We start from the raw sequence: 16,455 nt of genomic DNA, 5'->3' as shown, positions 1-16,455 counted from the left end.
CAATAGAGACAAATCAGCCAAGCATCATGCTGAAAATTTCATCGGATGTAAAATAAGAAAGTTATGATATTTTAAAGTTTCGCTTATTTTTCACAAAATCGATATATATACAATTTAGTCACACTATGCAAACAAGAGAATCGATGTCCCTCACAATTTCTTTTGTTTTTTATTGATTGATCTATACATTATTTCAATTTTTGCAGATTTGACGAGGACCAACTTGACTGAACCATAAAATGTTAAGCAATGGTAATTCAACATGTTCAGTGTGAAAAACTTTGTTTTACAAGGCAGGACAAGGAGGAAATTAGAATATTTCATAATAAAATACAAAAGAAATAATGAGTGATGTCATCAGTTCCCTCATTTGCATACTGACCGGGATGTGCATATGACTGTTTCGTGAAATTAAGTGAAACTTTAAACTGTTATAATTTTCTTATTTTACATCCGATTTTGATGAAATTTTCAGTGTTATGCTTGTTGGATTTCTCTCTTTTTATTCAAATCAACTTTTTGTTGGAGTGGACTTGTCCTTTAACAGCCCCAGCAAAAGGGGCGGATCCAGGATTTTCCAAAAGAGGGGGCACTATATTTGCATGGCCGAGGAAAAATTTGAAAAGTAACAAAAAAAAGGTTTTTAACCCAAAATTAAGGATGCAAAATATTTAACAAGCAAAAAATAATTGTAAAAAAGGTCTTTAATTTCAAGGGGGGGGGGGGGGGGCACACTTCTGTTTCAAAGGCATTTTCACATTACAAATTTTAATTTTGCTTCTCAAAGGGGGGGGGGGGGGGGGAACGGGCCGGCTGGGCAGCAATATCATGACGTGTTTCCAACGTTTAAAAAATACCCCACCAGCTTATAACACAGGAACCCCATTGCCTTGCGTGTTATGTCAATGGGAGCTAAAGTGGGGTATATGACACCCTACTTTCAGTTTTTGGGAGAGTTTCATTTCTCTCGTTTAAACTGGGGAGGGTACGTGGATTGACAGCTGATAAGAGACCACAAGTTTAAGATTGCCTTGCGTGTTATGTCAATGGGAGCTAAAGTGGGGTATATATGACACCCCACTTTCAGTTTTTGGGATAAAACAAAATACAACTGGTTGCTTGCTTACAAGCATTCATGCTTTCTTAGCAATCAGGTAAAAAAATCACCACCACCAAAGATTGAATTGGCCCGTGCCCCCGAAGAGTACTTTTAAGATCGATTTGGCACGTACCCCATGGTAAATATCATATTGGTACCCCTCCCCCCTCTTGTTTTTCCCCCTCTCTTTCCTTTTTCTCTTTAGCTTATTCTTATTCTCCCCCTTCCTATTTTCCCTCTTCTCTCCTTCACTATTTTCTTTCTTTCTCTCTCCCTTCCATTTTTTGTTCCCCCCCCCTTTTTTCCTACCGGGAGGGGGGAGGGCACCCACCCAAGATAAAGTTTAAGAGTAACTTCCGAATGTCTACTACCCGATCACTACGGCCAAAATCGGGTCACATCGCTGAGGAAAGATGGAGCCATTAGCCATATGACGGCCGTTGATCGCACGATCGCGACGAAAATTGGCACGCACGTTGCCCATGGCATAATCTACAAATTAAACTGTAAGATCAAATTCTGAGAAAAATCTCATTGCTAATTAATTATGCTAATTCATGCGTAAAATCAAAAGTTCGCTCTAATAAATGCACCTAAAATGCAAATTTTTGGTTCACAGTCTCTTTATAGGAATCTGTTGAAAAGTTCTTAAAATGTCTTTTTCATGTAGGCCTATATTGCTTTCTAATTTTCTTATGTATTTCTTTGTTTTGTCAATGGAAAATGTCGGGGACGTTTTTGATCACAAACAAGTAGAAATTAATTGATTACAATTGGTAATAGGAAAAATAATGATACATTTATGAATTTTGGCTAAAAATACTATTTGCATTGAATTTGTACACAAATTCATGTTTTTGAGCAATTTTAGGTCTGATGTGCACATGCACTAAGAAAATGTTGCATGATTTTGGAACCGCATACCCAGGAGTCGCATTTTGGTCTCAAAAGTTGCGCGAGACTTGAAAGTACAAAGTCAGCGAGCGATGTGGTAAAAAATATTTGCGTGGCGGATTTATTGCAAAATTTTTGAGGGGGGGGGGGCGATTTCAGTCTTATTTTTAACCGAGTCTTAGTTATTAGGGTTAAACCCAGGTACAATTTGGTCTAATTTAGGCTTTACACATTAAAACCACTTGGTCTAATATCAGTTGGTCTATACGATTAGATGAACTATATGCAGACCAAATTTTACTTGAAAAAATAAAAATAATAACCAGAGAGGGTCATGTCTGATGTTTTTTAATCCTACCACAGCCCGGCGTCCTTTGGCAAGTGTTAATCCACACTCCCCACCCAGGGGTATATGGGTACCAGGTAGGATGTGAAAGTCATTGTAGCTTGCCCAGTACTGTGTACGCCTCAATCGCGACTGGCTGGAATACTCCCCAGGGAGTGGAGGATGTGCTTACATTGTATGCGGGAATGACTGAATGAATCCCATGACCGGGGTAATAGTAAATCCGTAGGCGCTTAATGCATGCCTTTTAGCTCATTATCTATAACCAGATTATCATTATTTTTTTTACCTGTTGGAGACAAGATAATTTTGCTACAACACATGTTTTCCATAGACTCCAGCATGCTCAGCCTCCAACGGGTTAAATCAATTAGTACACAAATTGACATAACACCAGCTGACCTGGTGGGTGTTTCATAAAGCTGTTTGAAAGTTATGCAAGACTTTACGCACGACTGGTGACCTTCCTTGTGCCATACTATCCCTATGTAGCTCTTATAGCACCTAAGATCATGTTCCAGTCGTGCGTAACTTTACGAACAGCTTTAAGAAACACCCACCTGGACATTAGACTAAATGAGAAATGTGTATTAGACCAAATTGAGAGTAGACCAAATGGGGAACTGGACTATCTGGAAAGTAGACCAACTGCTTGAAGACAAAGCGAATACAAACGATAAGATGTAGGCAATGGGAACACGAGTGAGAAAGTAGATTTCAGATTTTATTAATTTCAGTTTTACATTAATAACAAAATAATGCATAAAATTGACATGTCACAAGGTATCAATTGAGACAACCACTACGAGTTAGGCCTGGCCTGGGTCGCGTTTTATAAAGACTTGTTATAATAACAAATGCTCAATTTCTATAACCAGTTTGCTATCAGATTATAATAATAATCGGCTTTTATATAGCGCTTAATACATCGGAACAATATCTCTAAAGCCCTTTACAGATATATCATTGAATTGAATGATTTCAGTAGCTTTAAACTGTTATTGTAAGTTTATTATTATAACAAGTTTAATGAACCAAAACCTGGGGGGTGTTTCACAAAGATTTAAGTGTAACTTAGAGTCACACGCGCACTTAAATGCCGACGCATACATAATATTCAACACGCAATCTTATTGATCAAGACGCAGTAGTATGCTCTCTCTTGACATGATCTGACCAATGCGGTCATGCATTTTATGCCGTACGCAACTAGGCATTGAAGTGGACTCTAAGTCATACTTAAATCTTTGTGAAACACCCCCTAAGGACAGTCAACAAAAAGCGTGAGAGGTACCACATGTATTTACGGTTTTTACATACTCCCTAAGTTACCCCATTAAATTTCTTTTGGATGCACCCTAACACTAATGCAACCTTTTAATTTTCTCATGATGGACTTATTGCAAAAAAAATTGGGGCAGCCCTCCAAGGTACAGCCAATATTATTTTTTTTCATTTGGTATAGTTATATACACTGTACCCCAAAGTCGATGCCTAAAAAAATCATATATATATTTTTTTATAGCAGACTTGTACTTTTTGAGTAATAATAATGATAATGATGCCTTATCTTACCCAGTGTAGCACTTCCTACCCTTACCAATTCACCTTACCTGGGTTGAGAGCTGCACAATTTGGGTAAACTTCTTGCTGAAGGAAAATATGCAATGGCTAGCAATCGAACCAACGTCCTTCAGGTTGAAAGACGAGAGTCATAAAAACTTCTCGACCACGACACCCCTACAAAGGCACTTACTCATCCTCTTGATGCCTCCTTTATGCGATCTTCCACTTGTACTATCTTTCTATCATTTCCTTGCCTGGCTCTTTCATTCCTGCAATGTTTGTAGTCTGCATCTTCCATGTCACTCTCATACTTTCCCTTCCTTTTCCCTCACGCGGAATCGACATTCGTTCTTTTATCACTTCGTTCTCTGCTTCTTCTCTTCTGCCTATGCTGGTGTCTACTCCACGACTCGTCATCCCTTCCATCTTTCCGCCGATCGCCGCCTGTCTCTCCACCCCTAGAATGATAATTACCACTATGCAAGCGTGTTCTTTCCTTCTGTCTATCAAAAGGCCTTTGGTATCGGTCGTTCCTTCTCTCGCTTGCATGAATTCTATGTGCATGTGTCCTTTCCTCCGTGTGATGGTGGCGCATCTCATCACTGCTTCCATGGTTTTGTCTCTTCTCTCTATCATCCCTTCTATCTTTTGATGATTCCTTCATTCTACTAGCCCTATATCCTTTCTTACTATCCTCACTCCTTGATCGTTTCTTGCCTTTCTCATACATGTAGTGCTTATCACTTTCACCACTTTTGCTTTTCTTTCTATTTTTCGTCCTTTTCCGATTCCTACGTTCTTCTTCACTGCTCTCATTGTCGGAGCTACTACTGTCAGATGACGTATATGTATCTCTTCTCTTCTTTTTCTCGTCAGCTCTCTTCCTTTTCCGATTCTGTTCTTCTTCATCGGTGCTTTCACTTGATGTGTCTCTCCGTTTTTTCTTCATTTTCTTTTTATCTTTCTTCCTCTTCCGATTCCTACGTTCTTCCTCACTGCTCTCATCAGAGATAGTACTGTCTGTTGATGTGTACCTCATGTTCTTCCCTTTCTTTCTATCTTTCTTCCTCTTCTGATTCCTACGCTCTCCTTCATTGCTCTCCTCCTCATTACTAGAACGGTCTGAAGAAGAGAACTCCTTGCGTGTCCTCTTTTTCGCTCTCTTCCCCTTTTCTTCACGATGCCTTGTAGCTTTGTACTTGGTATCTCTGGGAGAGGAACCCCTCCTGTTTTTCTGTCAAATAAAGAATAAATTACAAAGAAAATCTTGTTGTCTTTTGTCCATTGTTGTAGTCTTTTGATTTTCTTCTCTTCTTTATATCAAACTGGCAAGGAAATACCTGTGGAGTACTTCACAGAGCATCTCCTCAGCGATTCTGACTGAGCAATCTCCTCCGAGCCAATCAGATGCAAGGATTTCAATAGCTTATAACAAATAGTCAGTTTAAAATCCTCATTTGCATCATGGAATGCTCTCCAAATATCTTGGATATGGTTTTGCAATTGCTGGAGAGTATTGTACACATTTTTAAAACAATGATTTAAAAACCCTCATACAGTACTTCAATGGTGCACTGATATGGGTGAATGATAATTACCATTGTACAAATGTTAACTTTAATACTGTACAATAAAATCACAGAAGTAGATTCTAGAACTCTGATTTTTAATCTAAAAGTTTGTTTCAATCAAACGCTGATATTTTGATAATCTAACCCTACTCTAAGCTAGAAATTTAGACCACACTTTAATGGAATACTGGATTTCATACATTTCTATCTGTATGGCAAAGATTCACGAAAAGTAAAATGCCAAATTTGGGGCGAAAATATTTCATTTTTGACCCCCCCCCCCAAAAAAAAAAACATGCCTCTCAGGGAATAATTTTCATGCTATGCATAAATTCTATTGTATAGCATATATTTACATAGGACTGTACATTACTTAGTTGAGAGCTATTCTCTTATGACCAAAAATACTATTCAAATTTGTAAAGCAAAATTATTCCCTGTGCCTTCATTCTTAAATTGTTCAAGTGCATTTGGCATTATGGATCTGTGCTGGTAATAAAAAACAAAACAGGTGAAAGCCTGAAAGAAATTTGACAAGGAAAGAAAGATCCACACAGATATTGAAACGAAAATATCAAATTGTCAATCTGGTTTATATTAACATAGGACTGTACATTACTTAGTTGAGAGCTATTCTCTTATGACCAAAAATACTATTCAAATTCGTACTAGCAGGGAGAAGCTCTGGATGAGACGACTTCGCACCACCCAACCTCATGGCCTGAACATCCAAGAGGGGAACGACTGATTTTTCTTTCCTATCCACTTTCAATTTATATATACATATAATTTTTCCCCTCAGCTCTTTTGAATAGTTACATTATAGTTTCTTACTCTACTTTCCTCCCATATCTCATACAAGCTCAGCTCCAATTTTTCCTTCCTTATTCAGGCGATATAATAATTATTATATATATATATATATATTTGTTTTTTCTCCACTCACCTCTTTTAGATTTACCACATTTGCTTATTTACATGTATACAATGGTTTCTTCATAATACACCCCCTCTCTTCTATATTTGCTTTTACCTTTTTAGGCAATTTGCTTCCTCTTTTTCACATATACAGATTTTTTTTCTTTCCTACTATATAGTCTTATGTTTTTTCCCGTCACACCTAGCGGATTACCATATCAGTTACACCATATGTGTATATATTTATATATTTTTTCATATACATTTCTTTTTTGGATATATTTATATACATATCACTTATAGATACATATTTACACTTACCTTCTTCTCTTAGTTTGTTTAATGCTTTATCATATATACTTATATGTCTTTTGCACATTATCAGTTGTTCCCCATTCTTTTTCTTCTTTTTTCCCCCCACTCTTATGCACCAGTTTATTAAGCCTTTCTTTGTAACCTGTTTGACCCACCTCTCACTAATTCTCTAGTTATTCATCCCTCTATCACTGTTTTGTTCCAGATCCTGTTTGATGTTGCCTGCCTCATTATCTTAATCCCTCTTGGCCTTACTTACACTAACTTCCCTTTGTGTCTGCCTACTCCTTTTCTTTCATCCCCTTCACTAACCTGATTGGTCTTCTCTACTCACTAATGCCCCTTTTGTCTCCTTGTTTCTAGTGTTGCTGTAGCTTGTTTGTGGTCTATATTATGGTTGTTCCACTTTATATGTTTGTCATTTTGCCTCCGACGAAGATTCTGCTAGGATCGAAAGCTTAGGCCCCTTTTTGACTTTATGGTTTATATTAAAGTAGAGTGCGGCAAACTTTAGGGACTACTCTCCCACTTGCAGTTTACTTTGTTAAATGACAATGATCTTATATTCCGTTCAGAATATCGAGTTACCTTTTTCTTTTTCTTGTGCTTGTGGCCCTTTTCCTTGGAGTTGGGCATATCTTGATGGTGTTTTAGCATACCCATGTCGATATCTGGTATAAGGTCATAAGTCTTCTCACCCGGTTTGTAGAAACAATCCTGGGTAAGATGGCCTGTAGTAGATAATGAAAGATGGTTGGTTTCTTATGACTGTATTAAATTTATTATACTTGCTTTTATTACATGTAGGCAATACGAACCAGCTGCCTTGCACAGGGTTGGGCTCAATTACAAGGTAAATTGATCAATGACGTAATTAATTACATTCTTTGGGTAAATTGTAATCAAAATTGGAAGTTTGACAGGGAAAGTAATTGTAGTAGAAAAAAATGTAATTGACTTCAATTAATAATGATAATAATAATATTCAGTTCTTGTATAGCGCATAACACATTATGAATAACATCTCTATGCACTTCCAAAGGACTTGGATATTATTACCCCGGCTGTTGCTCAAACGGTCGGTGCATTTCAAGGAATAAATTCCTGCCAGGTACCCCACATTCACCTCACCTGGGTCAAGTGCAGCACAATGTGGATAAATTCCTTGCTGAAAGAAACTATGCCATGGCTGGGATTTGAACCCATAACCCTCAGTTTCAAAGTCCGGAAACTAATCCATTGGGCCGAAACGCTCCAATTACTTTAAATTACATTCAATTACTTACAATAAACTAAATTCATCTATGATTTAAGTAGTTCATGACCTTTTTCATGTCAACTGCTTCAGCATCAAAGAGAGTAACAGGCAGAATCCGTGCTTTTTAACCTAAACCTTCATCTTTTCAGTTTCTCTGTAACTTAGAATTATGTTGAAATATGTGGAACTATGTACAAAATAAAAACTGGTTTTATTCATGACTTTTCTAGAAAGTAATCGAAATTGTAATTGTAACTGACAAAAGTAATTGGTAATTGTAAATTTTGAAGAAAAAAAATGCAATTTATTGAAAAGTAATTTTAATTGAACATTCCTTCAATTGCATAATTGTTGTAATTGAAGAAAGTAATTGAGTCCTCAACTATTCTTACCAGGTTACTTATTTGTACTAAAGGCCCACTTGATTTAATTCTCTACTCGATCCAATCATCCAGCAATAATTGAATAAACAAGTAGTGAAAGCAAGTACCTATCCTAATTGGCCCGAATTCACAAAGGTGGTTTTTAAAACCATCGGTCGAACCCCCAAGATTTATGCAGATTTCCTGTAAAAATTACGCTATTAACAGCTTCTATCAAAAAATATCTAATGCTTTGTCACAGTGCGCAAGATTGACGCCTGTTGCCATGGTTATTTATATATCCATGCTATTTTATTTGAGTCCACTGTTTTGTTTGTTTTGAATTCATGAGTCCACTCTTCAAACAGTGGACTCACAAATGAAAAAGCGTACTTAACCATGGCAACAGGTGTCAATTTCGCACACTGTGACAAAAGCGCGCATCAGCATTGGAATTTTTTTAATAAACGCCGTAAATAAGAGCAATCTATACAGGAAATCTGCATAAATCATGGGTTCAACTGGTGGTTTAAAAAACCACTATTGTGAATTAGGGCCATTGACTTTCTCTTATAGAACTAAAGGTAAATTAAATTTATTCGCTTTATACTTCATAGTTATCTAAAAATCTCTATTTTAAGACTAGCTCTTCATAACACACAGTCAATGCAAAACAACGCAAAGCTTGCAACTCCTAAGGTGAAAAAATGAGTTGTTGAAAGGAAAAAAAATCCTCTATTTCTTCCTAGAGTATGGTAAACAAAATCTGTTTTTTTAAAATGAAATGGAAGTCATTTCGTCTAGCGCGGACTGCGCGTCACCTTCCCTCACAAAGGCCATTAGTGCGTACTCTTCACTGCACGATAAACAGCCCTTTCGCGGGAAGGCGACGTGCAGTGCGTGCTAAGGGCCTTTGTGCGGAAGGCGACGTGCAGTGCGCACTAACGGCCTTTGTGCGGAAAGGTGACGATTTACTATCTTAACATAATTCTCTAGCTGGGGAACATTCCTTTTAATACATGTCTGCAGAGCAATGCTGATGGACACTCGGACTTACCTACAGTTCCACATTTCTTGCAAGTAGTGTTGAGGACAGCTCCCAGCTCTATCTTCGGTTTGGGTACATAGCCTCCTTTCTTTTTCCTTTGCTCTTCTTGCCTGGTATACAAACAAAAAGTATTATAGAAGAAATAATGCACAGAGGAGTGTGAAAATGGTCCGCACTCGAGGGCATTAACATGATTTATTTTCAATTGGTCTGATGCCAATTCACCCAATTACCACTCGTCTATCATTTGGTCTACCATCAATCCGCCCACTATTCACAATATTGTCAAATCTGCAAATAATGAAGCAATACAAAACAAACAAAATCAATAGTGAGTGAGGGACATCATATACTCTGACTCTCGTATGAGTTGTACATACAACTGTTTTGTGCAAAATAAGTGACATTTTAAAACGTCTTATTCAAAATTTCATCTTTTTTCACATTCTTAGCGTAATGCTTCTTTGATTTTCTCTATTGATTCAAATCAACATTTTATCTTGGGTGGAGTAGACCTTTAACTCCGCTGTTTATCTTGAAAGCAATCCATTTTCATACAGAAACAGGGTGCTACGTAAGCACTTGCCCGATTGCCCAGGGCAAGTAAAAGTTAGAGTCAGGCAAGTGTTTTGATGTAAAGACCAAAACTACTTGCCCGAATTGGGCAAGCAAAATTCTCACAGTAGAATGACCAAAATTAGGGTCGAAATGATATGATATTGACCCTAGTTTTGGTCATGGCAGGCAAAATAAAATCACTTTGGAAAAAGAAATGCAATAACAAGGTAGATCAGTTCATGTCAAAAGAGAGAAAAGGTCAATGGTTTGAATAACCGCAAAACTTTCCTTCGAAGAGGTAAAAGGTTTTTTTCAAGGATTTTTTCGGGCAAGTGAAACAGATTTTTGGGCAAGTATATTCCAACTATTTAAAAATCTACTTGCGCGACCGGGCAAGTGCTTCTAAAAAGTTATGTAGCACCCTGCAGAAATTTCCCTTTCAAAGAGGGGAAGATGGAAAGAAAGTTGACATACTTGGTCTGGACCATGTTTGGATCCAAATCTTGGCCGTTGTCCTGATTCACGACCTTCATAGAGAGTGAGATCTTTTTCTCCTCATCTTCCTGAAAAAAAATTATATCATAAAAATAATAATAGTAAAAAGAAGCTGCTGAAAACTGCTTATCTAATAAAAGAGAGCCAATGGAGTAAATTAGAAAGTCAAAACGGGCCTAAGCTTTCGATCCTAGCAGAATCTTCGTCGGAGGAGACCATTTTGCCTCTGACGAAGATTCTGCTAGGATCGAAAGCTTAGGCCCCTTTTGACTTTCTAAAAATAATAATAGTCAGTTCTTGTATAGCGCATAATGAATAACGTCTCTATGCGCTTCCAAAGGATTTGGATATTATTACCCTGGCTGTAGCTCAAGCAGCTTTCACACGCTCGGCATTTCAAGGAATTCAAGGAATAAATTCCTGCCTGGTACCCATTTACCTCACCTGATAACACATTATGAATAACGTCTCTATGCGCGTCCAAAGGACTTGGATATTATTACCCTGGTTGTAGCTCAAGCAGCTTTCACGCGCTCGGCATTTCAAGGAATGAATTACTGCCAGGTACCCATTTACCTCACCCGGGTTGGGTGCAGCACAATGTGGATTAATTTCTTGCTGAAGGAAACTACGCCATGGCTGGGATTTGAACCCACAACCCTCTGTTAGTCCGGAGACTAATCCACTGGGCTACAATGCTCCACATAATAATAATAACCAGCATTTAGTATGCTCTCTGTAATAAAAACTATATCACAGCGTTTACAAACACTGAATATCAAAATATTTTTTTTTTTAATTGCATATATACAAAAGATTTTAATAAGAATTGACTAGTTGGAAAAGAGGTAAGTTTTTAGGGATTTCTTAAACTGATTTGTGGTGTTTGATGATAATAAAAGAGGGGATGTTGTTCTATTCTTTAGATGCGGTAGCAGTTAAAGTGCGATCACCGGGGGGGGGGGGGGGGGAGGGGCACTCAAATTATTTTTTGATGGGGGTGTGCCTCACGAAACTCTGAAATGGGGGTCTAGGGAACTGACTAAAAGGATAAAGTACGGGGTCTTAATAATAATAATAATATTCCGCATTTATACAGCGCTTAACACATCAGAACGACGTCTCTAAGCGCTTTACAGATATATATTATCTTGGGAACTAAATACATACCGTGCAGTGTGAAAAACAGGATCGCTGCACTGTAAGTATGTTGCACCATAGCGCTGTGCATGCGTTAGCCTTGCATGGAGCGGCTACTAGTTATGTGTACGGAGTTGCGAAGCCGTATGTGCATCTCTCGCATGCGGTGCTCGCGCTTGACAATTTTGGCAGGGCTGGGGAACTGAGATGTATGTCTCGTTAACGAGGGTCTTGCGAGTGGGGCTGGGCGGCTTCTGAACTGAACTTTTGTCATTCGGAGTACCTAGAGAACAGAAAATTAGGTCTGAAAAAGGGGGTCATCAAAGCAGCACGTCCCTGTACCACCATATGTGAGTGCCCCCCCCCCCCCCCCCGGCGATCACCTGATTTTGTACGGGTCTTTGGACTTGTAACTTATTACTTCAATACGGCACTTTTCCGTAAGGCCCAAATCGCTTTACGATGAAATAATTAAAAGGAATTATGCAATGCTAAGACTTTAAGCTACAAGAGAAATGGATTTTTAATGTCTTTCTGAACATTGCTAGAGATGGAGAAAGTTGTATTATAGGTGGCAAATCATTTCAGTGAAGCTGACACAGTAAAAATTCTATCACCGGCTCATGTATGAGTGCGAGTTACTGAAGAGGGTCAAAGGCCAACCTAAGTTCTCTTCTTGGTATGTATACAGCGTCAAACAGGACATAAAAAATCTGGAGCCTGTTTATTCAGTGTTTTGTAGACAATTGAGAGTAATTTGAACATTATTCTCTGTTTCAAAGGAAGCCAGTGAAGGGAATTAAATAGTGGCTGGGAGGATGATCTCGAGAAACTTTAATTTAACCTTTAAAAAAAATAACCCCTCACAAATCCCCAATTTAAGGAAAAAAAATATTTGATGAACACATTTTTTATTATGTATATGGCCTGAAAGAGTATCTTTTCTAAAATACTTTGTTATTTTTGTGGTACTTAAAGCCCGGATAATCGGGAGGAATTTTTTTTTTTACTGTGATGTAAAATTTGATTTGTGCCAAACTAAAGCATGGCTGCAAAAATCTGCAATGAATGAATCCAGATCAGATGCCAATGGTGTCATGATCCTACTGGAGTTTAGTAATCAAATTCGCAAATCCCTATTCAATGAAATTAACTTCAAACATAGATGCCTGAATGCATTTATTAAACAATTCCTGCATTAATTATTGAAAAGGCGTTTTGCAATGGATTTTAATGCAACCCTTGTAGAATTATGACATCATTGACATCTGGATTCATTAATTGCATACATGCATCACTGAAAAGAATATCTACTGATAATCCAAGCATGAAGACATACAAATATGGTATCAAATTATTTGGGAAAAGATACACTTTCCAGTCATATATAATGATCATGTGTTTATGACATTTTTTTTATTGGGGATTTATGATGTGTCAAGTTTTATTTTTCTTCACACGGTATAACAAATTAAGCTACAGTGACCAGTTTCACCCGAGTATCGCCCAGGGAGGGGTAGGGGCGCCACCTATGATTTTTTTGTTTATTTCTGATTCATCTAAATGCCAATTGCCAACTTGTCTACTTTCATTTGGTCTACCGTCAGTTCGTCCACTATCCACAGCGTCTAATTGCCAATTCGTCCACTCACCATTTCGTCCATTGGTCCAAAAGCCATTTAGTCCATATACCATAATTGATCTAATTTGACCAATTGTTGTTTGTGCAGGATGAATGAAAATGAAATGGAATTTAGACCAAACCGTTATGAGACAAAATGGTCAAAGACGAAATGGTGATTAGACGAAGCGATGATTGGACCAAAAGTTTGTCGAAGAAATGATGATGGACGGAATGGCATTAGACTACGAAAGTAGAACATACGGTGAGTGGACAAGTTGGCAGTAAACAAATTGGCAATTTACCGTTAATTGCCCTCAATAAAATAAAAAAATAGAGAAAACAATAACCACCCACCCCAAAACCAACAAGTCGCCATTCAACAGTGAAGGTTCTCTATAAATGGCCATGTGGTATTCAAACAGCAAAAAATAAAAAATAAGCTTGTACCTAAAAAAGGAATAGGATGGGGGGGGGGGGGGGTTGGGTGTCCGGACACTTAATATTTATGAAGCCTTCTTTTTTGTCTTTGGATAATACTAAAAACATGAATTCAATAGTTGTTATCATCTTCTATTTTGTTCTCTATAATATTTCCTCACATTTTGTACTAAAAATTGATGAAACTTCCCTTGGAATTTGTCCAAATGACTTTCTAAAATTGATCGTCCGGACACACAACCTGTCTGGACACACAACTGGGTATACATGTACTTCTTCTTTATACTGCCCCCCCCCCCTCCTTCCCTTGAATGCACCTACCCCAAGTGATATAACCTTTGACCAGACGGCATCTCCAACAGAGAGAACCTCAGATACATCCTCCACACGCTTGGTCCGTGAAATCTGACTCTTGTGAACAAGACCTGATTTGGGTGGGGGTGGGGAGTGAATGGGGGGGGGGGAGAGGAGACAGTGATTACAGTAAAAGGGGAATCTAACCCAAATAAAAACTTGTTTTTACAATTTTAGGGGAAAAGGAATAATCGGACAAGGTGAAAGTTTGAACAATATCGAACAAAGTCAACAAACAATAAAAAAGTTAAGAATTTTCAAAAGTTGTGAATATCGGTAATCACTATATCCATGGAGGTTTCAAATTGGCAGTTTATGTGATGTCATAGTGATGTAAGGCAAGGACTACTCTTCCATTTACTCCAATACATTAAATGGCTAAAATGACATTTTTGTTCAATAGTTTAACTTCAAATCACATTTTTCTTTCATGAGGACATTAAACAATATACTACCTGGGCGATATTTAGATTACTGCCCCAGGGGAACCGGGTACTTTTATAGAAGAAAACCACTAATCACTGATAATAAAGTACATGGCCTGTGTGAAAGTTGTCCTTACCCCTTGTGATAATTGGTACCCAGTTGCCAATTTGAAATCTACATAGTCTTTAATAGGGATCTCAATTTTAAAACAGCCATAACTTTCTTATTACTGGTCTGATTCCCTTTCAAACTTTCACAGAACTTTCTATTTTATCTATTTTTCTCTTTTCAAATACAACATTTTGTGACCAGGGCTGGATTCCCCTTTAAAGATTACTCTGGTACTGGTAACAACAGAAAATAAAAAGCTCACAGAATTGAACAAATTGCACATATAAATAATAATAATAACTATCTGCCAAAACAATCTGTCAGGAAAATATAATTGCAGGGCTATGATGAGCAAAGATCAGAAAAAATGGAAAATCCATCCATTCATTTACAGCATGGTTCAGAAGGTTGTTTTAGGGCTAACAATTCATCAACTAACACCTTCTGTTGCAAGAAAATGATCAGAAAATCAAAAGCATAACTCTTAAGATTGATTGTAAAACCTACATGTACATTTGACTTGCGATTGATTACATCACATATAGTACACTCATCTCGAAATACAAACATGATAGGGGAAAAAGAAAAGGAAATGTAAAATATATTCATTTTCACCCCCCCCCCACCCCCGGAAACGGATAAAAAAGGCACATGCATAATTATAACTTAAGATTGATTGTAAATGTGAGATCTACATTTAAATTATTTCATTTTGAATCAAGGAACATGACCAACCCCCTTCCCTTTAAAAAATAAAAAACAAACAGTGAAATTAAAGGAACTCACCATTTTTCTTGTATCCATCTAATTTCACAAAGGCACCATATGGTTGAATTGACGCAACCTATATAAGGAGTAAAACAAAGAAAAAGGTACTGGTATTTGAATTAGGTTTAATCATAGAAAAGTCAAGTACATTGTCATTAGAATCGCCGTACAATGGAGCGATTTTTGCAATATTTGCAGTCACAATAACTTGGAAAGAAAATTGTGAAAACAGAAATTATGCACTTACCACGATTATATGGATGAAGGTCTATCGTGTGGCAGTGTCCTGAAATCGAGGCACAGACTGGAACCTCAAAAAAACGAAAAGTTCTGTCGCGGTAGCGCTTCTTTCAGAATTCATAGCAAAATGGCCGATCGAGACCGGTACAGAGGGTGTAGGGCGCATGCACAAATTTTTTGACCAAGTCTACATGCGCTAACTAGTGCTATAGCCTCGGTCTGGATCGGCCATTTTGTTTTGAATTTTGAAAGGAGAGGTATCGCGACAGAACTTTTCGTTTTTTTGAGGTTCCAGTCTGTGGCTATGCCTCGATGTCAGGATGCTGCCACACGATTATCTCAGGCGATGTTCGTGCAGGCTCCACTCCACTTCACTACCGCTACACTCCGCTCCACCTACCCGAACATCGGGACCGTGAACCATTTCAGATATACAGAGTCACAAAGGTGGGATGGAAATCATGTTTATCATAAAAATTAAACAAAAAAAATATAACGAAAAAGATGATTGACTTAATATCTTACTCTACACCCGTATCTCACTCCGTTTCCATCCTCCGGTTATCCTCAAAATTGGTGATTTTGGGCCAGTATCAAATTCCTCACACGTATTATTCACGGCCGATTTCAAAACATTGTATGCAACAAACGTAGAGGGCAGCAACACATATCAGTGTTGCTATTATTATATTAGGAAGGTCCACTCGATACGCGTTTTGTAATCGGCCGTGAATAATACGTGTGAGGAATTTGATACTGGCCCAAAATCACAAATTTTGAGGATAACCGGAGGACGGAAACGGAGTGAAATACGGGTGTAGAGTAAGATATTAAGTCAATCATCATAATTCTTATTCGTTATATTTTTTTGTTTAATTTTTACGATAAACATGATTTCCATCCCACCTTCGTGACTCGGTATAT

General features: G+C 37.7%; 1 protein-coding gene across 1 annotated transcript; it reads right to left on the bottom strand.

Moving 5' to 3' along the window:
- Nucleotides 1-1,302: 1,302 nt before the first annotated feature.
- On the bottom strand, nt 1,303-15,955 carry LOC129263794 (uncharacterized). The gene is made up of 7 exons (XM_064100769.1): nt 15,932-15,955; nt 15,310-15,367; nt 13,954-14,057; nt 10,410-10,498; nt 9,387-9,487; nt 7,298-7,440; nt 1,303-5,139 (listed from the first exon to the last, which is right to left on the bottom strand). Exons 1-7 carry the CDS (start codon nt 15,953-15,955, stop codon nt 4,234-4,236), a joined length of 1,425 nt encoding a protein of 474 aa, XP_063956839.1. The 3' UTR covers nt 1,303-4,233.
- Between the last annotated feature and the right edge of the window lie 500 nt (nt 15,956-16,455).

Source organism: Lytechinus pictus, chromosome 6 (genome assembly GCF_037042905.1).
Source record: "Lytechinus pictus isolate F3 Inbred chromosome 6, Lp3.0, whole genome shotgun sequence".
NCBI lineage: Eukaryota > Metazoa > Echinodermata > Echinoidea > Temnopleuroida > Toxopneustidae > Lytechinus > Lytechinus pictus.
The sequence above is the reverse complement of the archived record's forward strand: the minus strand, read 5'-3'. Positions and strand labels throughout refer to the sequence as shown.